Consider the following 27,723-nt stretch of genomic DNA (forward strand, 5'->3'; position numbering starts at 1 on the left):
CCCAACATGCGTATTTTTTCATTTTTCAAATTAATGCTAATTTGGGGCATGAGTGTTTGAGATGCTGGCGATTCTTCCATGGGAGACACTGGAATGTCACCCAGTTGGAGCCAGAAGCCACAGGGTCACCACCTTTGGTGCTTGTAGTCCAAATGAACTAAACGTTCTCCTAAATAAGGAAACCAAGCAAACTCGGGGTACTCTGAGAACTCATCTCCACCCACCTCTGCAAGTGCTGTCCTGCAGGCCTGTGGCTGGCCTCCAAGGAGCGTCCTGGAAGAAGTCCTTGCACCGCTCACAGTTGGGGCCATCTGTATTGTGTTGACAGACACACCGACCATGAACCTGATTGTGCGATAAGTAAGCAGCGTTAAAAGAGAGTCATCTTTGAGGATGGAAAATGAAACACCAGGCCCTGGGGCCTCTGTGGGTCTTAGCTTCCCGTATGTTAGTTACAATACCAACCTGGACTATCTTTTATTATTCGCTTAACTAGCTTTTACAGTTTTTATATTTAAGATGTCCAGTAAGCATTTATAGTACTTTTTTGGCATTTCTGAATACTAGTTTCAGGGAAGCACACTGCAGCCCTCAATGAGGGAAAGGATGGAGCATGTGTGTGACCATCAGAGGTGGTGATTTAGGAGCATAAGGGAAAAGAGGGAATTAGAACACATAAAGAAACTGGAGAAAGGTACGTAATTCTCCACAAAATGCCCTAAATGTCCAACTTCAAAGGGAGAAATTCTGTTTCCAGTGAAACATGGAGATAGCTGAGTAGGAAAGTGCAAAAGCCTTGACATCAGGCCTTGTCCGATTTTGACTAATAGTTTAAAATTATTTAGTACACAGACCCCCAGGATTCTGCATAAGCACACAGTTCTTGTATTACATCACTCTTCTAAGTGTCCCAAGAATGGAAGAGGTTTGCACTATCAGGACAGCCCTTCATAGTGTAAGAATGTTCCTTGGAGTGACCAGTTTTACAATATCAGATGTTACTCAAACACCTTGGCACTGAGTACAACAGATCTTCAGTACGTTTTTGTGAAAGAATGTGCGTAACATTATGGGTCCTCCCCACTAAATCTCCATTCCCTACAAAACAAATAACAAAAAGAGAGCAAGATGGGCTATTTTGAAATCCTAACTTATAAATTCTGTTCATGAGTTCAGTGATGTCCATATGTGTCAGAATCCACAAGAATCTCTGGTGAGAGAACTGAGGGCCCCCTGGGTGGCCTGTCACGCCAGGTTGCATCATACCTGTCCCATCACAAGGCTGCACTTCGACTGTTGATCCGCACACAGAGAGTCTGCTCTACACTGAGCACCAGGACAGTGAAGGAAAGGTAGGAGAGCCAACTGCTCTTTCAGATTAGTGACTCACCATTCCGGGAGGGCTGAACACATCTCCCCGCACCTCCTGCATTGGACCGCACTCGCTGGCGTGGCCGTGGCAAAAACAGCTGCCCCGGACCACCATCTCATGGATAGCATAGTAGTATTTATCAAGGGAATCATCTGGCCTCCTTCCAAGCAAAGCATCCCCAAGGGTGTGGAGTTTGGTAAAGTTTATCCTCAGGTTTGTTAATGTCACAAGGTCTAGAGAAGGGAAAATAATGAAAATAACAAATCAAAGGGCATCGAGGTGCCCTGCTTGACTGACATCCCTTAATGTACTATGGAAATGCAAGGCCAAGGCATAAAGTGAGATTTTAGAAAAGAAATTGGTGTGAAAAATATAAAGCAATCCATACCCTGGATGTAGGGGCTGTAGGGGTTTTCTATTTCAAAGCTGGGATCCAAAACTTTTAAAACGACCTGTAAAACAAATGTAGGTAAATGTATAGTATTTTACCCCAACACATCATTGTTAAATGTACTCTTAAAAAGATCCCGGTCTTACAAGAAGGTTGAGAGGATGCCTCCCTGCTGACATAGAATACACATTACCATTTGGGTTCTCATATTAGTACAAGTACCAAGAAGGAAAATGAATGAAAGTTACTAAACACTCATTCTGGCTCTTTATGCACAAGTGGTCCATGTAAACAGAAGTCATGATACCATTGGTGAAAAGGGCTCCTGCTCTGAGGTGAGGTGAAGTGATAGGTCACAATTCAGCAAATCGTTGTCAGTTGGATCTGGCAGGGGATTCTGGAGCTGCATTAAGCCACAAGTTCTTTCTACTACATCCCTGATAATACCTCCCAACTCCACTCCTACCCTGACCCGCTGCCAGTTATCAGCTTAGCTCAGGGGGATGTTCTGGTAGCTTATGGCGCATGGAGATGAGACAACGAATCTTGGGCTCCCTTGCAAGGGTTCGAAACACATGCTCCTTCCCCTGGGTTCCCTGTGCCCCGGAGCCAGCCTGGATTTCAGCCCCTGCCCACCTTCAGCTGGGCAGTCTGTGCAGGATTATTTCTTAGAAGGTATTTATTATTTACCTGAATTTGAGATGACTTCAGGAGTCATTTCAACTTAGACACTTTCATTCTTAAAAAACCAACAGCTCGAGTTACATTTCAGCAAACACCACCTAAATTGTTTTCATGTAAATTAACCACATGAGCAAAAAGAAATCCAGGAAAGGAAATGCTACCTCACCACCAGTTGAGGGCTCAATATCCGAATATTTGGAGTCGCAAACAAGGTCTCCCACTTCCTGGGCCTGGCTAGATGTGATGTTGGGAAAGGAAGTAGCACAGTCTTTTGCAAAATATTTGAGCACTTTCCAGGTGCGTCCATAGTCCGTGGAACGTTCAACTAACATTGCGGCAGGCCGAAAAGTCTATGGAAAAATGAGTTAAACTTGTAATGCTTCACAAAGGTAGATTTTATTACCCACTTCCAATTGAACATTTATGGTTTCTAATTCTAATTTTCAAACTTTGTATATTTTAAAATCTCTGGTACAGTGAACATACAGAAATCTCTTTCCAACAAATGGGCAAGTATTTATGAGCACATATTGTGCCCTGGAATTGAATTCCATTTTAAAAATGTTTATGGTTGTGTGAATTATTAATTGAAGGCAGATGGCATATACATTTTTAAAAAGCTAATGTAGTTGATATTATACAGCAATTTCCATGTGGTTTTCTGGGCCTAGAATGCTTTTCCTCTGGCCAACTTACACATCCTTCAAAATCTATAATGAAGTTTACTCGGATTCCCCAGAGCAGATTTACCCTCGTCAGTGAACCCCCAGCATTCTAATCGTATGTCTATTTCTGCATGTATCACCCTGTACGATAATTTTACATTTGTATATGTGCTTGTATCCATGACTACACTGTGAGCTCTTTGAGGACGAAGCCTGGTGGTTTTTTTTTTTGTTTTTCACTTTTCATAACTTTTTATTTTGTATTTATTTGTAATTACCGTAACAGCACCAGGCTCCACATCAAAATTAGAATTTTGATGAGTGATTAGAGGATGACTATAGCACAGGATTTTCTCTGGCATCTAACTAACCGTAGTAAAGACCCCCTTAGTTTTTCTTCCTCTTTTGATCACAGTCTTTCCATATTTCCCTAAATCATTTCCAGTTCCCGCCCTTTTCTCCTGAAAACTATCTGCCTTGTTCTGTGGTCTCTGTCCCGCAGTGCTTGGCGTTTCCCTTCTTGCCATATCTTCTAAGATTCTGTTGTTGTTGTTAACCATCTAAGTCATTAATTAATGAGCTGTGGTAGTTTTGTTTTTTCATTCAGGAAGAAAAACCCAGACGGCATAGCTCGAGTCCAGATTCACACAGCTTTTTGTTCTCTGCAAGGAAGCAAGGAAACAAAGAAGCGAAATTCCAGGTAAGCCCAGCATCTGGTAAGTAGATGAAAGAGGCGGCAAGCCTACACATCTGTACCTTGAAGGTCAGAATGAGGTGGCTGAACTGAAATAATGCCTCGAGGTCCAATCTGATGCTGACATGATCCAGACCTAAAGAAAACCCCAGGAAGAAGAAAATCAGTGACTTTGAGAGACCCTGTTTATCATGTTAATCCCTCACTGTGGCTTGTCTATAATAAAATCCTTTGAAATCACAGGGCTGGTGATCAACACTCTTTCCTTGTCTGTTGGAGTTGTTTCCCATGCCGTTCCATGCCCAGGAGAAGGTCTACAGGAGAGCAATAGGATTTACCCTGACTGTGCATGCTTGATTTGGTGGCAGTGCAGATGGCCACAGTGTGGCAGTATTACATACTACCAAGGGAGTTCCCCACATTTGCCACGGGTGGACCGAGAGGGCTCATTTCCTTGAACTCAAATCTCAACTACACACAACTGTGAGCTAACAAGCCAGTGCATGGTAACACTGACACACCCTTTTCTTCCAACAGCTGCTAGCAATCATTGCAACCAGTTTTATTGTTACTTAGCATGAAACACAGCTTGGCATAGTCCCTTGGAGCTAGGATCTGTGGGCTCCCTGTGGCTGAGGAGAATATGGAGGTGTCCCAGCCAGGAGCCTGAACTGAGATAGTTTGCTCGGTGTGAGGACTGGCCCCGATCTGGACACAATGGAATCGCTGCTCTCTCTAGAGGGCACTGTCCAGTGGAAATGTGAGTCACATGTATCATGTACAATTTTCTGGCAACCACATTTATAAAAGTAAAAAGCAGCAGGTGAAATCAGTTTTAATATATTTAACCCAATATGCAAAAATATTCTCATTTCAACAGGTAATCAATATTTTAAAAATTAGTAATGTTTTATTATACATTTTTTCCCAAACTAAGTGTGAGAAAGCCGGGATGTTTCTATACTTCCAGCACATCTCTATTTGAATCAGCCATGTTTTAAGTGCTCAGTAGCCACGTGTGGCTAGGGGCTGCAATATTGGGCGGCACGACTCTAGACTCGAGTGGCCAGACTGCAGTGAACTGCGCTGCAGCTTCCGTTCCAGGGTGAATGGCTCGGGGAAGGGTTTGCTGCTCAGAGAACAGCCACATCCCACGCCTGTGTCAAGGCCCTTTGTACAAAGGAGATCTCCTTTGCCCTCTCGGAACTTCCTGGCAGAGAACCCTTGTTCTGTGTAATCAGCTTTGACGGAGGGGATGTGGAACAAATGCAGGACATGTGGCTCAAAACAGCTATAAATAAAAAATGGCAGTATTCATCAGTGAAGACAGGTGACTGTGGCAAACATGACCTCATACTCATTAGGGAGAGTCCAACTAGAATCAACGATTAGGATCCAAAGAACTGGCGTTTAGTAGATACCAATCATGGCCTTGCGGAATGGATGACACAGAAAAATAGCCTCCTATTATACTTGCCCTAAACAATTGTATATGATTAATCCCTCACTCCCCTCTAATGGCCTCGGGTCCCCTTAGGGAAATATGTTGAGCCGTCTGAAGAGAATAGAGGGATTGCAGCCCCCAAGTGCAACATATAGAGATGGGGCAAATGGAGTCATGTCGTGGGGGTTGAGGGTTCCAGACCAGTGTTGTAGAGGGACCATTGTGAGTGAGCCAGCCTACATTCACTGAAGCACAGAAGGCCCGAGACGAGGTGGGACATGAGGAATCCCTGATCAGGTCCAAACTTAGAGGGACATCTAGGAAATATGAGTGGTCAGGGCCAGAGTGAGGTTCAGTATTGCTACTGGACATGACCAGAGAAGGGCACAAATCCAGGAAGGAAAGAACTGCAGTCAGAAGCCAACTGTCCTTTCAACTCAATTTCTATGTTCAAATCTTGCAATAAGAAACAAAATGTGTTGAAGAAGGAAAAAGCACGTGGTGTGAACTCTCAGATTTCCCCTGGCATTATTTATTCCACTTATCAGTGTGTTTTATATTAGGCTTTATTTACTGACACCTCATAAACTTCCTTATTTTTTTAAAAGAACAAAAGAATGCAAAGACACTTTCTTCCCCCGCACAGGAAGAGCGAAACATTCTGTTTTATGCTTGAAGTACACTTTGATTTCTCTAGAGGAAAATAATCTTTCTTAAAATGAAAATTTGTTCTTTTGGGCCTTGCATTCTTGGTGGATATTGCTCCCTTCAAATACTACTCTTTGCTGTGACATTGTTAAAATCACACAGAAAGGCACCTTATTAAAAATATGAAGAAATAATCTAAAGAAAAGAATAAGTGAATGAACTAACCAGAAACAGTGTTGGAGACAAAGAGGAAAAACTGAGGGTTGCTAGATGGGCGGGGGGGTGGGGGTAAGGGGGAAGTTGAGGGGATTAGAAAACAATCAGTAACCACAAGATGGCCACGGGGTTTGAAAATTAATCTGGGGAACGTAATTTAGTGGTTACCAGAGGGTAAGGGGGTTGGGGGTGGGAGATGAGGGTAAGGGGGATCAAATATATGGTGATGGAAGAACTGATTCTGGGTGGTGAACACATAATGTAATTTATAGATGACGTGATATAGAATTGCATACCTGAAATCTATGTAATTTTAATAACAATTATCACCCCAATAAATTTAAATAAAATAAAAAAAAATGAAGAAATAAAAAATTGGAAAGGAACTTAATCATACCATTTTCAGATTGCCACCATTTCTTTTCTCTATCTAGTTCAAAACTTGGAATCACATTCTCAATGGTGTGGCTGTTGGATTGGGTATGAGGATTGTACGGAAATCTGGAGTCACAGATGAAGCATTTTTGTTTCCCCTGGAAAACACCATCATTGAAAATAAAGAATTGTGATTACTTATCATTAATCAGAATTTAAAAACAGCTGTACTTACTATATTTGTCTTTCAATCTGGCTGAAATAAAAAGCAGAGGAAATAACAAGACATCAATTTTTCCATCAATAGGTGCTTTAATACAATCACAAATGAAATTAAAATATGACCTAGAAATTTTATAAATTTATATATTTGGGGCAAAAATGCAAATATATGTGGAACTAATATTTTTCTCATACAAAAAGCAGATGACCTGGAGGTTATTTTAAACTATAGAGAAATAATTAGGATATACTCTTTGAGTGGGATTACTTCCTGTAGTCAAAAAAAAAAAAAAAAGAATATTTAGCAAAAAACTAATAAAACAAGGGGTCACCAGGTTATCTACAACTATCATCCTTTTTTTCTCAAACATAGCTTTTGGCAGAATAGCTTCCAATAACAAAACCTTTACATCACACATGTGGATTTTGTGACAGATTTTCATAAACCCACAACAGAGAACCCCACCCTCTTGTCTCACAGACTGAGACGTCTTATTAGTGAATTGGAAGTAGTTTTGCTTGGAATGGATTTTCAAAGGCTACAGCAGCCAATATTGGTCTTTGAGTTTGCTTAATTTAATGAGTCTGCTTGTAGCTGTACTTAGTTAAAACTCCTAAGGAAATCTCCAAAGATTTCCAAAAGACTGCCAATGACCTGCACCGTTGTTCTTGGCTAATATGTGGGACTCGGGAAGAGTGTTTTGGCAAAGCTTTCAGGAAGCAGGAGCTGTTTATTACAATCCCCTGTGCCAGAAATTGCCTGCAACAGCCAATGCACCTGTAGGTGTTCAGTGAACACTGTTTGAGTTGATGTCCTGACCACAGCTTACAAGGGCCTACACAACCTCACCAGGGCCACCTCCCTGTCTGTCTTCCCTGTTTTTAAAAATAAATTTTATCGGGGAATATTGGGGGACAGTATATTTCTCCAGGGAGTTGTCCTTCAATCTAGTTGTGGAGGGCGCAGCTCAGCTCCAAGTCCAGTTGCAGTTTTTAATCTTTACTCGCAGGGGGCGCAGCCCACCATCCAATGTGGGAATTGAACCGGTAACCCTGTTGTTCAGAGCTTGAGCTCTAACCAACTGAGCCATCCGGCCGCCCCGCTGCCTGTCTTCCCTTGATTACTCAGCACTATCTACACTCACTTCTTGCTCCTCCTTGAGCTCACCAAGAACTCTCTTGCCTTGGAGAGAACACCTTGACACAAGCTGTTCTTAGCTCCCCTGGGCCCCCATCACCAAATATTCTTATCTCTTGCTCCTTCCCTTATTTCAGGTCTTTGTTTAAATGCCATCATCTCAGACAGAATTTCCTTGACTTCTATCTAAAATACCACCACCTCCCACCCTTATGACCTCTGCCACTCTCCAGCCCTTATGCTGCTTGATAATATTTTCTGAGCCCTCATTCCTACTTGAGGCTATTCACATATTGTATAGTTATTGGATTATTGTCTGTCACCATCATTAGACTTTAAGATAAATGAGGGCAAGGACTTTGTTTTGTTTATGGCTGTATTCTCTTTATCTAGAATAATGTCTGGCACATAGTAGATGCTCAATAAAATTTGTTGCATGAATACATATGATTTTGATGACTATTTCAGCTAGAGTCTGTCAAAGTAAACCAGTCTTTCAAGAGAGCCATATAATCTTTTTATAATCACTGGCCACCATAAGTCTTATACTTGAAGAAAATCAAAATGCCCTTTGGAAATTAAGGAACAATGGAAGCTACATCAACTCTTCATAGAGGGAGGTTTGACCCTAAAAGAGCAGAAGAAGCCCTACGATTCTACCAAAAGAGTCAAGACTTCAAAGTATTTCCAATAATACTATGGAAATTATGAGGAAGATGTTTACCTTCAGGGTACATGAACCATTCTCTCTGTAAACATTTCAGAAGCGCAGTCTTTGCTGGGACTGGCTGCAGACGATGCTTATAGTTGAAGTGACTGAGTGGGAGTTGTGGCTGTGGGTCAGTGTTGACTTGAAGCATCTGAAGAGAATGCTTGGCTTAGTAGCCATTTGTTAGACGATGGATGGGAAAAAAATCACCCTCCACGCTGCACGATGTGTTTGCAGACCAGTGCTTGTAGCCCCACCTATGATACTTTGTCAGCTGAAGATATTTTGAGATTTTTTTCCATAACTCTACGATTTTTAAGACTTCTGTGATCTCTAAACAAAAGAAGTCTCTGAAGTACTTCTATTTTTGGTGGTGTGAAATTAAGATATAGGAACATCAACTTCTAATTGTTGTCCAAGTATATCATGAGTTGACTATGACAACAGTACGTAAATGCCAGTGGTTGGAGAACAAGATGGGTGATGCCAGTGTTGGATATTTTCTAAGATTAGAGTTAAGAACCTCTTCTTGTCCATAGGACCCGGACTTCTTAAAATCACTTGAAGAGCCAAACATCCCACCTGACCTGGTGCTGAGCAAAACTTCCACGGTGTCATTTCCTTACAAATGTAGAGAATACCCTCTCTTATACAAGTACTTCCCAAACTTAGAACAGCACTGAGCACTCAGGTATTGTCTCCACTTATTTATAATCATCCTTGTTTGCTAAAAACGAATTAAAATACAAAGCATTTCCTAGAGACCTCCAGGAGCTGCCTTAAGTGAACAATACGTGGAAGAGCCTGGGCCACCAACATTAGGCTTGGGTCCAACTTCCTTCCTGCACATCCTTGCATTGAAGGATCGAAGTGATTGCTCAGGCTTTGTAACAGGTATGATGTGCAGATGACCTTGTCTGCTTGTTCTGCTTCCACAGCACAAGGAAGAAAAAAAACTGTAAAGCAACAAGTCCTTTTTTAAAACTGGTCTTTAAGGGGAAAAAAAGGCTCCCAAATAATGTTCACATTGGGGTTTATGGTTTTTAGGTGAGACAATTTCCTAGAGGTGTTGTGAGTCTGGCACAGAAAGAATTGCAAGTCCACACCCTCGTTTCTCTAAAGCGGGACAATGAGAGCTCAAGCCAGCGGAGGCCTGAGGCCCTGAGGGGTTTTCAGTCCTCACTGTAGGCGTCAGTTACACTCACTCTGTGGGGGTCACTGAGGCAGCCAGGCAGAACAGCACATTTCACAGTGATTCCCTTCAAAGCCTGAACCAATTTCTGTCCAACTAATTCTAAAGATACCAAGAAACAGATGAGGCAGATCTTCCCTACTTTCTAATCTGTCAAGGTTTTCTGGACTTTGAATTCACTTGTGTCTCAGATGTTCAGGAAGGAGTGTTACCACCTTTACTGTTGTCTGGACAACCCCAGATGTACTTGGAAAAAACCTAAGGCATTGATGAAATAATGTCCCAACAGGCAAACAAAGAACCAACCCACCTCGAGGTAGCCAAGGATGCAGTATTTCTGGGCCCCGTTCAGCCCGCAGGTAGAAGAAGCCATGAGCTGTGTGCTGCGGCCCAGAAGGAGATTGCCGGTTGGGGGACGGCAGGAACCTCTGTTGCATTCATCCTCAGCTTTCACATAACTGAGCAATCCTTGAACACAACAGAAACAGCTACACAGAAGGCAGTCTAGGGGGAGCAGAAAGCTTAAGGAAGCAATTGGTTAAGTTGGAAAGTTAACAGTCCCGTGATTGACGAGAATATCTCTCTGTTGATCTGTTGATCATTTAGACCCTGGTCATGGATTCTGTCTGATGGAAATCTCTTAGCCTGGGAGGTTATACCATCTGCGTTCAGGTCCCCAGCTGGGCCAGCCTGTAGCCAATGACTGAGGAGTACACAGTTCAAAGGCCCCACTGCCTCAGGCTGGGATCAACCCCACTGTGCAGTTTATGCACAGAACCTCTCCATGGGAGGAGGTGGAAGCCTGACTCCAGCTCGGCCCACAGGCCTCACCCTTACTCCTCAGAGCATCCCCTCCACACGCACGTGCACGCAAATCCCTGTCTCAGGCTCTGCTTCTGGGGAACCTGGCCTGAGACGGCCTCTCAGTACTGGGACGAAGACTTGTGTACAGATACGAGGAAGGAGAATCCTAATCCTGCCTCTTACACCTGTTGTTCCAACCTGCACAAAATCAACTGGAGAATTTAAGAAATCCTTAGGAAAGAACTTCCTCCTAAAATATGTAAATTCAATTAACCCCTTTATAACCTGGATTATTGGGCTCGGATACACCATGGAACCAATCACGCTTCTTTGGGATAAAGGGAGGGATGGAGTTCCAGTCTGGAAGAGCACTTAGCCCTGGATACCTGCTGTGCAACAGATCTGTCATAAGGGTACTGGTCACAAGAGATAAGAGCATTGCAGGGACAACTCTATCTCAAATGTCACCTCAATGCTCTATTGTTTACGTGCAGCCTCTGGTACGACATTCTTAAATCTTGGTTTAGAAAGTATTTTAAAAGTTCTATTTGTTTTAAAATGTTAGATTCTGGCTTAAGAGAACTGTTAAATCTCGGTGAATGCAGGGTGGGTGGGATAATCTGAACTATTTCTTGCCCGCATGGTTTGCCTGCAGGGCAGCTCTTTTATGTTAAAGTTTCACTTTTGTAACCCGTAACATATTAATAAATTTGTTCATTGTTGGAAAGATTGACTAAAACAAAGTAGAATCTAACTGGGGCTAAGGTCTAAGGTTAACACACATATAAAGTTAAATGCAGATACAATGTGAGTCCACTATAATATTGTATTGATAGCTAATTATAGAAATAATTATATTCTTTTAAAAGTATATTTGAACACGACGTCATAGAGTCTTTTTAAATTCAGTTAAAGGGTAAGAATTCTGTTTGATTCTCAAAGCGAAAACTCCGGCACTATTTTTCTCTTGATTGCAATTCAAAGTACAGACATAATAATTTTGCAGAAAAAAAATAGATCGAAAGACACAGGACCCAGAATAGCTAAAACAATTCTGAAAATCACTCTACTTGTTATTAAGGCTTACTGTATAGCAACAATAAAGAAGAGAGTGTTCTATTGGTAGAGGGATATATACCCATTGAACAATGGAACAGAATAGAGAATCCAGAAATAGATCCACACAAATATGCCCAACTGATTTTTGAGGTGCAAAGGCAATTCAATGGAGGAAGGAGAGCCTTTTCAACCAAGAGTGCTGGAGCAATTGGACATCCATATGCAAAAACCAACAAAAAATGAACTGTAACAAAAACATCATGCCTTATTGCAAATATTAACACAAAATGGATAATGGCTTTAAATGTAAAATATAAAACTATAAATCTATAAAACTCCTGTAGCATATAGGAGAAAAACTCTAGGACTTAGGGTCAGGCAAAGAATTTTTAGAATTGACAAGAACATGATCCATAAAAAGAAAAATTGGTAAATTGGACCTCATCAAAATTAAAAACTTTGTGAAGAGGCAAAAAGGCAAGATATAGACTGGGAGAATATAACTGCAAATCACATATCTGACAAAGCACTGCACCTAAAATATGTAAAATGCTCTCAAAATTCAACATTAAAAAGCCAATCCAAGTAGAAAAATCGCAAACAGCATGAATAGACATTTCACTGAGAAGATACACAGATGGCAAATAAGCACCTGAAAAGATGTTCAACATCCTTAGTCATTAGGGAAACGCAAATCAAAACCTCAATTAGATAGCACTACATACCTATCAGAATGGCTATTATAAAAAAATAGCAATAACACTAGATGCTGGAGAGGATGTGGAGAAACTGGATCACACATCCTCTGCTGGTGGGAATATAAAATGGTACAGCCACTCTTGGGAAAAGTATGTTAATTTCTTATAAAGCTAAGCATGTGTTTATTGTACAATCCAGCAATTGCACTCTTGGATCTTTATCCCAGAGAAATTAAAATTTATGTTTACACAAAAACCTGTATACAAATGTCCAGAGCATCTTTATTTATAATAGTTCCAAACTGGGAACAACCCAGTTTGTCCTTCGATGGGTGAATGGTTAAACAAAGTGTGGTGCATCCATACCATGGACCAGAACTTGGCAGTAAAAAGGAGTGAATCAGTGAAACACGCGACAATGCAGGCCAATCTCAACAGGTGCTATGCTGCATAATTCTGTTTCTTGAATGATGATATTAGAGAGATGGAGAACAGATTGTCAGAGGTTAGGGATGGAGGGAGGGAGGGAGGTGGGTGTGGATATAAGGGGTTAGGACTGGGGATTCTTGAGGTGATGGAACTTTTCTCTGTGTTAACTGTGCTGATGGTCATGTGAATAAAATTGCATACAATTAACACACAGATACATACACAGATAAGTGCACGTAAAACTGGTGAGATCTGAAGGAGATGAATGGACTATATCAATGTCAATTTCCTAGTTGTGATATATGCAAGATGCTACCATCAGGGGAACGTGGGGGCAAGGCATATGGGATTTCTCTGTATTATTTCTTACAACTGCATGAGAACGTGCAATTATCTCAAAATGCAAAGTAAGAAAACACCAAACAATCCTCTTTCTCTCAAAATCACCACATCAGCCTCTAGATGGTGAATCAAGTAAACCCCACACTCTAAACTAATATACACATGACCAGTTCCAGCTGCTCTTACATACTTTTCCCTTGAAACATAAAACTTTATGCCAAGACCCGATTTCCACAAACAGCAGTGAGAGGATTGGCCTAAAAGGAAAAATAATTACTGGACTATGAACTAAGCTTGGTTTCTACTCTGTTTTCTCAATTGTAAAACTATAAAGAAAGAATTTTTTTATGGACTTGTTTGTATCTAATGGATTTCTTTCCTTTAACTTGTCCTCCAAAAATGTGGGCTTTTGAAAAATAATATTCTTTTCTTACGTATACATTTCCCACATGAACTATTCTTTTAATCTGGTCATTTTGTGGATTATTGCAGGGCAGTAATAATAGATAGATAATAGTTCTACAGCTAAGAATATGATACATAATGTCTCGTTCCCCACATTGATTACCAAATGTCAGTTTGAACAGGGAATGTTTTCTTTTTTTTTTAATTAAAGTTTATTGGGGTGACAATTGTTAGTAGTTACATATTTTCAGGTGCATAATTCTGTATTACATCATCTATAAATCACATTGTGTGTTCACCACCCAGAGTCAGTTCTCCTTCCATCACCATATATTTGATCCCCTTTACCCTCATCTCCCACCCCCCAACCCCCTTACCCTCTGGTAACCACTAAACTACTGTTGAACAGGGAATTTTCTATCTTCAATCTCATTGCAAAGATTCTTATTCTAAAACAAAGGCACACCAGTTCTTTTTCTTTCTTTGAGATAAATATGTGAAGAAAGCTCCATCATACACTTTTCATTTCATTGTATAATAAATGGTCCTAGCTTGGTTAACATGGACTTTTTCTTTTATTCACCCAACAATCCAAATGCAGATCTTCTTTTATTTCTTAGAATTGGCATCTGGGACAAATAACTGATCAGAAGTTGGGGCTCCAATAGACAGAGGCTTTTTGAAACAAGGTCAGGTATAAAATCTCTGCTAATTCTATGTGGATCAACTGAGACTTCCCTTCCAGGGATTTATTCTTTTAGACAAGTTCCATCCTGAATTCTTCTGTTGGATTGTTGCCTTAGAGATTTAACTTGTTTTTATAACCTGACTTGGCCAAACTTGTTTTGATCAGATATGTACTTTTCAGCAAAAAAAGTATTCTAGGACTTAGGGAAATTGAGCTATTATTATTCTTGTAATATTCTAAGTGAACTTCTGGTCTAAATTACTTGGCGAAAAGTGGCTAGAAACATAAGTAGTTAAGATCTCGTGCCTGAACATAGACAAACTCAGCAATATCCTTCTTGGGTTAAATATTTCAGCTGGCAGATTATATTAGCAATAGGTTCGAACTGATTCAGAGAATAAAGATGTTTATGTCTTTAGAAAATCAATGTATTCTTCAAAACTGACATACAACTTGAAGATAGGATCTTATTAAGAATGAATGTAGGAGATCTGGTCTTTTAAAGAAAATGCATAGCAAATGTAAAGTGAAAGACCATTTTGTAGAAATACTCATTATTATATAATCTCTCAGTAATTTTGTATATTGTTATAATTTTCTTAAACATGTAAGATGTTTTCATATACTTTAGAGTGTGCTTCAGCGTTTTAGAGACTATAAACCCATACGTACATTTATGTACTCACACATCATTTATTATGGGTAAGAAAATGTGCAAAGAATGAACATTAGATGAAGTTTGCAATTTGCATCCCCAAAACCTGGGGCCAATGCACATTGTATGATTCTTTCTCCTTGTTTTCCTTAGTCAGAATGCAAGACAAAATGGTTCCAGTATTTATATAAATGCCAGTAAATAGGTTCCAGTATTTATATAAATGCCTATGATCAAACTACAGACCAGTAAATGCCCAAGCTGATGACATGGGTTTACCCAGCTGGTAAATTGACCATAGGTAACCTTAGAGATTTGGGTTATATGAGGGTACCTTGGGTTCAGAAATCCAGGATCTTTTGCAGTTCTGAAGCTAGTTTAGTTCTGAAGAGCTTTCCTCCAAAGAGAGGGGCCTTCTGATTGAGGAGGACTCTCTGAGCAACTGTGGAGTGGTTTAGAACTTCAGCAAGGTGTAAATAAGTTATCCTCTGTCCAGGCTGGGGAGAAGGTGCAGTGATACTCAGGGGTTGCTTCTGATTTTGAATATTGGTTTAGTCCCAAAGAGAACGGCCAAGGCAGATGTAGCTTAAACAGCTCTTCTTTGACTATCTGAGTCCAGATCTAAAGCTCATAATCCTCAGGGAGCCATACAATGACAGAGTCTCTGCTGCCACCGACTTGTGACTCACCTCGCTGAGGCAGGGAATTTTCAACAGAGGACAAATGAGCATTTCCCATCTAGAGCTGTTCTTTCCTCCATTACCAGCAAATCTAACTGGGAAATCGCCTCAGCGTTTAAAAACCGGCAAAATTAAAAGACGAGATTCTGAAAGTTGGCGGCCACAAAACATTCAGCATGAATCTTTGAACAGAAGATTCTAAGCAATTTAGTTAGTACTTAGTAACCAAAAGCAGGTCTGTTACAGTCAGGATCAAAGAGAGTACTCATTGGACACATCTTCTCTATGATTAATGTAAATTATTCTCGGCTTATTAAAAGACAGCAGAAGTGTGGAGAGTTTAGCCTTTGAGCTCAGAGCTGCAGCTTACTTAGAAGAGAGAATTTTGCCGGTAAATCGCTCGTGAGACCTCATCACTAGGACAAGTGCAGCATTCAAAGCAGAGCCAGTTTTCAAAATTAAAATGCATTATATTTGTAAATTAAGACTCTAACAGTATTTTACTTTCTTTAGTATCTTACTTTCCTTACTTATCTGCTGATGCTAATATTCCATTAAAGAGGGAAAGAAATAGTTATGCGTGGGTGCTAAACCTATGAGCGAGATTTTTTTAGTTGCTTGACCCAATCAGACAACAGAAGAGCTGTGCAAATATATAGTAGCTGTGTAGAAAACAAGAGGTGAATGTGTTATTGAAATTATTTCTACTAAATGTTTGAGAACAAGTCAATACACACAGAAAATGGATTTTGACAACTAATACTCACCAAGGTGCAAAACAAAGGTCAGTGGAAATTGCATTCTTTTGTCAGGAAATGATTAAGTTGAATTCTGCTAGGTTAAAAAAAGGTAAAATTAATTGCTGATAAACTCAATAATTGCCATCAATTTTCAATGACTTGAAAATTTGTCTGGTTCTTACCTTTTAAGAATACAAAATACCTGTAATGCCCAATTCCTTAAACAATAAGAGTGCGTACAAATTTTACGTATGTTTGTTTTCTATTTTGAAATCATAGACTATAATCATTTGTAGGAAATATAATAGGAAAAAAATATAATTTCCTTTGCCTATTTTTATTTTAACCTATTTTTGTTCATCTTATTATTTAGAAAATATTTAAATTATACAATTAGTATGTACTCATTATTGAAAAAAATAGAAAAATCAGACAGGCGAAAAAAGGAATTATTATCCATAGTACCATCACCTAGAGAAAGGTGGTTAATATCTTGCTCTAAGTTCTTCCATACTTTTTTCCTTGCATGTAAATATTTTCCAGAAATATTTATGCTTCTTTCAATCAATGTATCCCAGACATCTTTCTGTATCAATAAATATATTTTTACATTAGCAATTTTCAACATAGTGAGGAACATCAGAATCACTTGGGGTCTTCCACAAACCAAACCTGTGACCGCTTTTTAAATTTGGCTATGCCCCTCTGGACAGAGCGCCTTTCCATGTCACTATTGTGGGAGCCCCGATATAGATGGGAGTATACATGTATTAACACCTCAGTGGGCTGGGAGGAGAGAAGGTAAAATGCTCTTCTCCATAAGTGTTTTACATTACTGGGTAGTATTCCCCTGAAGACAGGAACCAGAATTTATTTAACAAATCCCCTATTGGTTGATGTGTACTTTGTTTTTAGTATTTTCCTGTTATAAATATTTTTGCTAAACCTTTATTCATGTCCTTAATTATTCCCCAGGATATATTAAATGGAGTGGAAATAATGAATCAAAGTGTGTGTGTGTGTGTGTGTGTGTGTGTGTGTGTGTGTGTGTGAAGCTTTTGATGTTACTGTCAAACTGCCATTTGGAAAGTTTGTCCCAATTTACACTCTCACCAACAGCCTATGGGAACAGCTGCTGACCTGAGCCCTTACCAACAGTGAGTAGTAAGAATTTTTAAAGCTTTGTCAATTTAAAAAGCAAAAATTATTACCTCATCATTATTTTAATGTATTTATTTGAATAGTAGTGAGTGTAAAAATATTTGCCATGTATTTGCAGGTGAGAATTACGTTTGACATTCTGGACTTCAAGGCTTTCCCTAGTGAATCTTTGCTGATCCTACTCATCCCACATCCTTGCCCCTCTAATCTCACAGCCCCGGCACTCCAGCACTGGGACCCACTTCCTGTTGCTGAACCCTCTCCTCATGCCGTTTCCTTTGCCTTCAGTTCCACCCTCCAAAACCCAAATGCCTGCCTCCTTTTTTTTTTTTTTTTTTTTTTTTTTTTTTTTTTTTTTTTTTGAATTACATGAATGTTTGCAATTTCTGTTTATTCACCAAAGTACATTTGAATTACATCAATATATTAATTATTCCATCTTTATTTTGAAAATTAGAATTTAAAAAACAAATTTAATCCCAAATACTGGTTAATAAAGAGAGTCTGAGTTACAGAACAATTTTAAGGAGGAAAATTACTTATTTCTATTAATACTCCTTTCCAAGAGCATGGCTTTCTTACATTTTGGCCATCTCCTATTGCCAGGGGAAAATAATACCCAGATACATGTGTTTCTGATTGAATGGTCTCTTCCTACAATACCAGTGAGTAATTAAAAAAAAAAAAAAAAAAAAAAATATATATATATATATATATATATATATATAGTAAGTTCAAAAATAATTGAACAGTGATTTATAGTATTTAGATATACTTTTACTACAATTGCAAGATCAAGGATTTAATGTTTGTGGCCCAGTGATTCAGAATTTTGGAGGGAAATAGATATCTGTTGATATTTCTAATTATTTATAAATATAGACAACTTTAATGTGAAAATCTTGCTCTTCAACCCATTGCATAGATATAGGAAAAACCTGGCCATTTTCCTTAAAGACTATCCCACTAACAACATTTTTTTTTTTTTTTTTTTTTTTTTTTTTTTTTAATATTTTTTTTATTTTTTTAATTTATTGGGGTGACAATTGTTAGTAGAATTACATAGATTTCAGTTGTGCAATTCTGAATCACATCATCCATAAATCACACTGTGTGTTCACCACCCAGAGACAGCTCCCCTTCCATCACCGTACATTTGATCCCCCTCACCCTCATCCCCCACCCCCCAACCCCCTTACGCTCTGGTAACCACCAAATTACGTTCCCCAGATTAATTTTCAAACCCCGTGGCCATCCTGTGGTCACCGACTGCCCTCCAATCCCCTCACCCTCCCCCCCACCCCCCACTCCCCCCGCCCATCTAGCAACCCTCAGTTTTTCCTCATTGTCTCCCAGTTTCTGATTAGTTCATTCACTTATTCTTTTCTTTAGAATCCGCAAATAAGTGAGATCATATGGAACTTATCTTTCTCTGTCTGACTTATTTCACTTAACATAATGTTCTCTAGATCCATCCATGTTGTTGCAAATGGTAAGATTTCTTTCTTCCTTATGGCTGCATAATACTCCATTGTATAAATGTACCACAGTTTCTTAATCCAATCATCTACCGATGGGCATTTTGGTTGTTTCCATGTCTTAGCTATTGTGTATAGTGCTGCAATAAACATAGGAGTGCATAGAGATTTTTGAATTGAAGTTCTGGATTTCTCCGGATAGATACCTAGGAGTGGAATTACTGGATCATAAGGTAGTTCCATTTTCAGAATTTTGAGATACCTCCATACTGTTTTCCATAGCGGCTGCACCAGTCTGCAATCCCACCAACAGTGCACAAGCGTTCCCTTTTCTCCACATCCGCGCCAGCACTTGTTGTTTGTTGATTTATTGATGATAGCCATTCTGACTGGGGTGAGGTGGTATCTCATTGTGGTTTTTATTTGCATTTCTCTGATGGTTAGTGAGGTTGAGCATTTCTTCATATGTCTGTTTGCCATCTGAATGTCCTTTTCAGAAAAATGTCTCTTCAAGTCCTCTGCCCATTTTTTAATTGGATCGTTTGTTTTTTTGGAGTTGGGTTGAGTAAGTTTTCCATAGATTTGTGATATTAATCCCTTATCAGATATATCACTGGCAAATATCTTTTCCCATTCAGTAGGATCCCTTCTTGTTTTATTGATGGTTTCCTTTGCTGTGAAAAAACTTTTTAGTTTGATATAATCCCACATGTTTATTCTTTCTCTTAGTTCCCTCGCGCGAGGGTGTATATCAGTAAAAATCTTACTCCGGGTAATGTCTGAGAAGTTTCTTCCTATATTTTCTTCTAGGTATTTTATGGTTTCAGACCTTACATTTAAGTCTTTAAGCCATTTTGAATTTATTTTTGTATATGGTGTAAGGAGGTGGTCCAACTTCATTTTTTTGCATGTGTCTGTCCAGGTTTCCCAGCACCATTTATTGAATAGACTGTCATTACTCCATCGTACATTCTTGCTTCCATTGTCGTAGATTAAATGGCCATATAGGCGTGGATTTATTTCTGGACTCTCTATTCTGTTCCATTGATCTATGTGTCTGTTTTTATGCCAGTACCATGCTGTTTTGATTACTGTAGCCTTGTAGTATAATTTGAAGTCAGGTATTGTTATACCTCCCACTTTGTTCTTATTTCTCAAGATTGCCTTTGCTATTCGGGGTCTTTTATGGTCCCATATAAATTTTAGGATTATATGTTCTATTTCTGTGAAAAACGACGTTGGCAGTTTGATAGGAATTGCATTGAATATGTATATTGCCTTAGGCAGTATGGACATTTTAATTATATTAATTCTTCCTATCCATGAACATGATATGTGTTTCCATCTATTTATATCTTCCTTCATTCCTTTCATCAGTGTCTTATAATTTTCTGAGTATAGATCTTTTACTTCTTTGGTTAAATTTATTCCCAGGTATTTTATAGTCTTTGGAGCGATTGTAAATGGGATTGTTTTTTTAATTTCTCCTTCTGATGTTTTATTATTGGTATATACAAATGCAACTGATTTCTGAATATTAATTTTGTATCCTGCCACTTTACTAAATTCATCTATCAGCTCTAATAGCTTCTTGGTGGAGTCTTTAGGGTTCTCTATATATAGTATCATATCATCTGCATACAATGATAACTTTACTTCCTCCTTACCAATCTGGATGCCTTTTATTTCTTTTTCTTGTCTGATTGCTGTGGCAAGAACTTCCAGAACTATGTTGAATAGAAGCGGAGATAATGGGCATCCTTGCCTTGTTCCTGATCTTAGGGGGAATGGTTTTAGCTTTTCCCCATTGAGTATGATGTTAGCTGTGGGTTTGTCATATATGGCCTTTATTATGTTGAGATAAGATCCCTCTATTCCCACTTTCTTAAGGGTTTTTATCATAAATGGCTGTTGAATTTTATCAAATGCTTTTTCTGCATCTATTGATATGATCATGTGATTTTTATTTTTCATTTTGTTAATGTGGTGTATCACATTAATAGATTTGCGGATGTTGAACCACCCCTGCATACCAGGAATGAATCCCACTTGATCGTGGTGAATGATCTTTTTAATGTATTGCTGAATTCTGTTTGCTAATATTTTGTTGAGGATTTTTGCATCTATGTTCATTAAAGATATCGGCCTGTAGTTTTCTTTTTTTGTGGTGTCTTTGTCTAATTTTGGGATCAGGGTGATAGTGGCTTCGTAAAAAGTGTTTGGGAGTCTTCCCTCCTTCTGGATTTTTTGGAAGAGCTTGAGGAGAATTGGTGATAATTCTTTTTTGAACGCTTTGTAAAATTCACCTGTAAAGCCATCTGGTCCAGGGCTTTTGTTTGTTGGGAGACTGTTGATTACTGATTCAATTTCCGTGGTGGTAATCAGTCTATTCAGGTTTTCTGTTTCTTCTTGAGTTAGCCTTGGAAGGTTGTACGCCTCTAGAAAATTGTCCATTTCTTCCAAATTGTCAAATTTGTTGGCATATAGTTGCTCATAGTAACTTCTTAAAACTCTTTGTATTTCTGCAGTGTCCGTTGTCACTTCTCCTCTTTCGTTTCTGATTTTATTAATTTGGGTCCTCTCTCTCTTTTTTTTAATGAGTCTGGCTAATGGTTTGTCGATTTTGTTTATCTTCTCTAAGAACCAACTCTTGGATTCATTGATCTTTTGTATTGTTTTTCTGGTTTCTATTTCATTTAATTCTGCTCTGATCTTTATTATCTCCTTCCTTGTGTTCCCTTTGGGCTTATTTTGCTGTTCTTTTTCCAGATCCCTTAAATGTGAAGATAAACTGTTGATTAGTGATGTTTCTTGTTTCTTTAGGTAGGCCTGCAAAGCTATGAATTTCCCTCTTAGGACTGCTTTCGCGGCATCCCAAAGATTTTGGGTCGTCGTGTTTTCATTTTCATTTATCTCGAAATATCTTTTGATTTCTTCCTTGATCTCCTGCTTGACCCATTCATTATTTAGTAATAAGTTATTCAGCCTCCATGAATTGGTGTGTCTTCCCGTTTTTTTCCTGTAGTTCATTTCTAATTTCATAGCATTGTGATCAGAGAAGACAATTGGTATGATTTCAATTTTCTTAAATTTATCAAGACTTGTTTTGTGGCCTAACATATGATCTATCTTGGAAAATGTTCCATGTGCGCTTGAGAAGAAGGTGTATTTTGCAGCATTGGGGTGAAATGTTCTGAAAATATCGATTAAATCCAAGTGGTCCAATGTATCATTTAAGGCTGTTGTTTCCATATTGATTTTCTGTCTGGAAGACCTGTCCCTTGTGGTCAGAGGTGTGTTGAAGTCCCCGACTATAATAGTGTTACTGTTGATCTCTGCCTTTATGTCAGTCAGTACCTGTTTTATATATTTAGGTGCTCCTATGTTGGGTGCATAGATGTTTACTAGGGTTATGTCCTCTTGTCGGATCGATCCCTTTATTATTATATAGTGCCCATCTTTGTCTTTTAGTATGTTCTTCATTTTAAAGTCTATTTTGTCAGAAATAAGTATTGCAACTCCAGCTTTTTTCTCGTTTCCATTTGCATGAAATATCTTACTCCAACCCTTCACTTTCAGCCTGTGTGTGTCTTTTGTTCTGAGGTGAGTCTCTTGTATACAGCATATACAAGGGTCTTGCTGTCTTATCCAGTCAGCCACCCTATGTCTTTTGATTGGAGCATTTAATCCATTTACATTTAAAGTGATTATTGATAGGTACATAGATATTGCCATTTTTAAATTTGTAGTTAGGTTGTTTTGATCTTTCTCCTATTTACAGAAGACCTTTTAGTATTTCTTGCAATGCTGGCTTGGTGGTAATAAATTCCTTTAGCTTATTTTTTTCTGGAAAGCTCTTTATCTCTCCATCAACTTTAAATGATAGCCTTGCTGGATAAAGCAATCTAGGTTGTAGGCCTTTGTTTTCCATCACTTTAAGTATCTCCTGCCACTCCCTCCTGGCCTTCAATGTTTCTGTAGAAAAATCATTTGATAGTCTTATGGGAGTTCCCTTGTATGTAACCCTCCGTCTTTCTCTTGCTGCTTTTAGGATTCTCTCTTTGTCTTTAAGCTTTGCCATTTTAACTATAATGTGTCTTGGTGTGGACCTGTTTGGGTTAATCCTGGTTGGAACTCTCTGCACTTCCTGGACTTGTATGTTGGTTTCCTTCATCAGGTTGGGGAAGTTTTCAGACATTATTACTTCAAATATGTTCTCAATCCCTTGCTTGCTCTCTTCACCTTCTGGTATTCCTATGATGCGCATGTTGTTGCGCTTGATGTTATCCCAGAGGTCTCTTAGGCCATCTTCATTGTTTTTTATTCTTTTTTCTTTTTGTTGTTCCGTTTGGGTGATCTCTGCTACCTTGTCTTCTAAGTCGCTGATTCGATCCTCTGCTTCATCTAGCCTGCTGGTAATTCCTTCAAGTGAGTTCTTAATTTCGGTAATTGTGTTCTTTAGTTCCAACTGGTTTTTCGTTATGATTTCTACATCCTTCTTTATGTTTTCTCTAAGCTCGTTTGTTATGATTTCTACATCCTTCTTTATGTCTTCTCTAAGCTCCTTAAACATTCTTATCACCAGTGTTCTGAACTCAGTCTCTGAGAGGTTGGTTACGTCTGCTTCATTTGGTTCCAGTTGTGGAAGCTTCTTCTGTTCTTTTATTTGGGACGTGTATCTTTGTTTCCCCATTCTGGCTGACTGTGTTTATTTTGATATATTAGGTAGATCCCCTAGAGTTCTTAGTTCTTGCTAGGTTATCTTGTGTAGTATGTGTCCTTTATATTTGACTCGCACCACGTCGTCCTCCTCTGCGTGTGCTCCAAAGGTGAGTCTTGTGTTGTGTACACTGTCCCGTTCAAGAAGATCTTTAATTGCTTCCCGCTAATGAGCAGGTGGGGTCAACTCCTGGGCTGACCTGCCGTGAGACTTGGCTCTGCCCCCCACAGGGCACTCTGCTGCGTGAGGGTTGACCACCCCAATGTGATTTGGCCTCTATGGGCTCCAGAGCCTGCCGAGAACCCCCTCTAGGTATGTGACCTGTAGGTCAACCCCGGCTGCACTCCGATTTGGTCTGGAGTTGGCCCCCAGATATGCCGAGTCCCGTGCCACCCAAGCTGGGCCCCGGCAGGGAAGTCCCAGAACAAGGCAAATCACCAAGCACAGCAGCAACGACAACAGCAAAGAAGAAGAAAAGAAAAAAAAAAAAAAAAAAAAAAAAAAAAAAAAAACAGCCGATAACCCCCGCTCAACACAGGCAAAGATATCAAAGATACAAGATAAAGCAAAACAAAACCAAGCAAAGCAAAACAAAGCAAAACAAAAAGCAGCGACCGTCTCGGCCTGAGCCCATCAAGCAATGACCAGGTTGTCCTCTGCTGTACCAAAGAGCCCCCTGCTTATTGCGCAGGCAGAGCCGGTCACCTGGTGCTCAGAGAGACTTTGGGACTGCAGACTTAAAAGCGTGGGCCTGAGGGGTCTGGATGATAGTCTCCACAAAGTCAGTGCAGCTTCTGCCCTTGTCCGCACGTATGCACACCGAGAGGAGCACCACCAGTCCTTTGTCCAGAGCTCGTGAGTCCTAGGGCACTCCTTCAGTGTGTGTGTATGGGTGCGGGCGGGAGATTTCTGATCTGCTGACCGTGCCTCACAAGCTGGGCCCTGGCAGGGCAGTTTCAGAACAAAGCAAATCACCAAGCACAACAACAACAACAACAACAAAGAAAAATATCAAATACGTTCACATGCAAAAACCACCTGATAACCCCACTCGACAGAGGCAAAGATATCAAAGATATAAAGACAAAGCAAAACAAGACAAAACAAAGCAATACAAAAAGCAGCGACAGTCTCGGCCTAAGCCCACCAAGCAATGTCCAGGTTGTTCTCTGCTGTACCAAGGAGCCCCCTGCTTATTGCGCAGGCAGAGCCGGTCACCTGGTGCCCAGAGAGACTTTGGGACTGCAGACTTAAAAGCGTGGGCCTGAGGGGTCTGGATGATAGTTTTTACAATATCAGTGCAGTTTCTGCCCTTGCCTGCACAAATGCACACTGAGAGTGGCACCACCAGATATGTGACCAAAACTCTTGAGTCTTAAGGCACCTCTTCAGTGTGTGTGTGTGAGTGCGGGCAGAAGATTTCTGATCTGCTGAAAGCCCAGAGCTGCGCCTGCCTCACTGCTGATCTCCGGGTGTGTCTCGGCCGCTGCACCCACCCCACCCTAGGCAAGCCAGGAAGGGTGGGGGCTGGAGATGGAGGGGTCTTCACTCTCCCAGCCCAGCCGTGCGTCGCCCTCTTCCCGCAGGCCAGAAAAGGTGGTGGCTGGGGGTGGAGGCGTCTCTTCTCTCCTAGCGCAGCCAAAATCACGCACACTGCCCAGTCTGCCTGGGTCAGGGCTGCCCGTCAGGCTTCCCAAAGCGTGAGCTTTTGATACCACTTCTCAGTTCAGGGGCCGGTTTAAGTCTCTGGAAGGGCGGGGTAAGATTGGGAGGGCAGGGCGGGGGGGAGGGGCCCAGGTATGGAGACTGCGCCCTCCGTCCGCCGCAGGGCGCGCCGCCTTCCCGGCGGGAGAAATCAGCCGCGGGACGCAGGGAAAGCGCCCGCCTCCCGGTCTCTGTGCTCTGCGCGCCCGGCACAGCGGGGCTGCACCACGGTTTCCAGTCCCAGCCTCTGGAAGGGCGGGGTAGGATTGGGAGGGCAGGGCGGGGGGGAGGGGCCCAGGTATGGAGACTGCGCCCCCGACCGCCGCAGGGCGCGCCGCCTTCCCGGCGGGAGAAATCAGCCGTGGGAGCAGGGAAAGGGCCTACCCCCGGTCTCTGCGCTCTCCACTCCGCCTGGGATCCCGCGCCTGCCCGGCTCCGTGGTTTTCGGTTTTCGCCCCCGCCAGCTGAGGCTCCGCTGGGGGCTGGGCTCTCCCGCCGCTGCCGGCCGGGCGCTCCCACGCCGCTTCTCCTCCTCCTCTCCTTGCTCCGTCCAGTTAGCTTACCCCCAAGAATTTCTTAGCTTCAAGCAATCCACGAATCTCTCCACAATATTGTGTGGTGAGCGAAAATTTCCTCGATGGGTTATAGTTCCCGTTTGCAACAAGATCTGGAGGAGAACTCAGATAGATCGCCTGCCTCCTTTTGAAGTTTTTTGAGAAGTGTTTTGAAATGCCTGATTTCAGGCAAATTTCCCATTCTGTGATTCAAGCTCTACACAGCCTGAGGTCCTTTTGGACCTCCGTTGTTGTAAGAAAATGGCTGAGAAGCAGCCCTTCCTCAAGCACCTCCATCTGAAAATGAGCTATATCTCATAAAAAACCTGCAGTTGTGGACCCATAACCTCCCACAAGACCTTGTGAAGACATATAGGAGATCCAGGATGCTGGAGAAGGTCCGCTCTATGTGGGCCACCTGACCCTGAGCACGTTTTCCAGGTGGTGAATTCTTGTAGCCTTTTCCTCAGTCAGAGCACTTGGCTTTGGTCAGTTACCAGCTATACTTTTGATAACATGAAATCCCCAATCCTGGTGTTGTCCTGGATTCAGAACTCCTGCCTGCAGGTTTCATTCCTTCCTTTTGAAAGTTGAAGAATACTTTATGGTATGTACATGGGGAGATTTTAAAACTATCAGTGCTCAGGCCCAACCCAGACCAAACCAGAGCCGCTGGGTGTGGGACCCAGGTGTCGATGTGTTTAAGCTGCTCCCCAGAAGATTCCAGCATGCAGCCAGGAGTGAGAAACACCGATGGTCACAAACACCTAAAATTCACTTATTTGTCACATATACCTGCTCTTCTGGATGCCAATCTAAGAGAAGGGCATAACCCAATGGTTCCCAAACTTTGCTGCCCAGGTAACATTCATACCAATTACATCAGAATATCTGGAGGTGGGGTCCTGGCATCAGTATAAAGATTCCAGGTGATTCCAATACAAGGTCTGACAATTAAGTTCGCAAACTTGTTGCAACGATGTTGGTAACCTTTTTTGGTATCAGAGGAATTATTCATTATGAATTTGTACCAACTGGACACACAGTTAACCAAGTTTACTATTTGGAAGTGCTGAAAACGCTGTGTGAAAAAGTCAGACAACCTGAACTTTTCACCAACAATTCATGGCTCTTGCATCACGACAACGCACCAGCTCACACGACACTGTCTGGGAGACAGTTTTTAGCCAGTAAACAAATAACTGTATTGGAACACCCTCCCTACTCACCTGATCTGGCCCCCAATGACTTCTTTCTTTACCCAAAGATAAAGGAAATACTGAAAGGAAGACATTTTGATGACGTTCAGAACATCAAGGGTAATACGACGACAGCTCTGATGGCCATTCCAGAAAGAGTTCCAAAACTGCTTTGATGGATAGACAGGCGCTGACTCCAGTGCATAGCTTGCCAAGGGGAGTACTTCGAAGGTGACTGTAGTGATATTTAGCAGTGAGGTATGTAGCACTTTTTCTAGGATGAGTTCACGACCTTAATTGTCCGCCCTCAGATGTAGCAAAGTTTGGGACCCACAGGCATTACCATGGACCAACGTGCTTATGCCAGAAACCTGAGGGTCACCTTTGATTTCTCCTCCTTTCACCCTTCAAATCTGGATTTGATTTTCTCTCCTTAAACAGTGGTTCTCAAACTGTGGCCCATGGACTTAGTCAGGTGACCAGTTCATCCTGGTTTGCCTGGTATTTTTCTGGTCACGTGGGATCTCGTTAGAAACACAGATTAAGGAGCCCAAGCCCAGAACCTACTAATTCAGAAACTCCAGGGATACTCTGCTTTTACAAGCCCTCCAAGTGAGTCTGATGTACGCATGCTCAAGTGTAATAAACCAGTGTCCT

At 40.9% G+C, this 27,723-nt stretch overlaps 1 protein-coding gene across 1 annotated transcript in view; it reads right to left on the reverse strand.

Annotated features, from left to right (window-relative positions):
• The window catches only part of LAMB4 (laminin subunit beta 4), a 125,625-nt gene that overhangs the window by 77,254 nt on the left and 20,648 nt on the right, over positions 1–27,723 (reverse strand). Inside the window, exons 4-11 of the mRNA XM_033088035.1 lie at positions 16,278–16,341; positions 10,061–10,218; positions 6,512–6,647; positions 3,869–3,942; positions 2,609–2,797; positions 1,761–1,824; positions 1,391–1,605; positions 225–345 (exon numbers count right to left, since the gene is read on the reverse strand). Of these exons, the coding sequence (XP_032943926.1) occupies positions 225–345; positions 1,391–1,605; positions 1,761–1,824; positions 2,609–2,797; positions 3,869–3,942; positions 6,512–6,647; positions 10,061–10,218; positions 16,278–16,311 (991 nt within the window). The 5' untranslated portion in view covers positions 16,312–16,341. The remainder of the gene's footprint in view (positions 1–224; positions 346–1,390; positions 1,606–1,760; positions 1,825–2,608; positions 2,798–3,868; positions 3,943–6,511; positions 6,648–10,060; positions 10,219–16,277; positions 16,342–27,723) is intronic.

Source organism: Rhinolophus ferrumequinum, chromosome 20, assembly GCF_004115265.2.
Source record: "Rhinolophus ferrumequinum isolate MPI-CBG mRhiFer1 chromosome 20, mRhiFer1_v1.p, whole genome shotgun sequence".
NCBI classification, from domain to species: Eukaryota; Metazoa; Chordata; class Mammalia; order Chiroptera; family Rhinolophidae; genus Rhinolophus; species Rhinolophus ferrumequinum.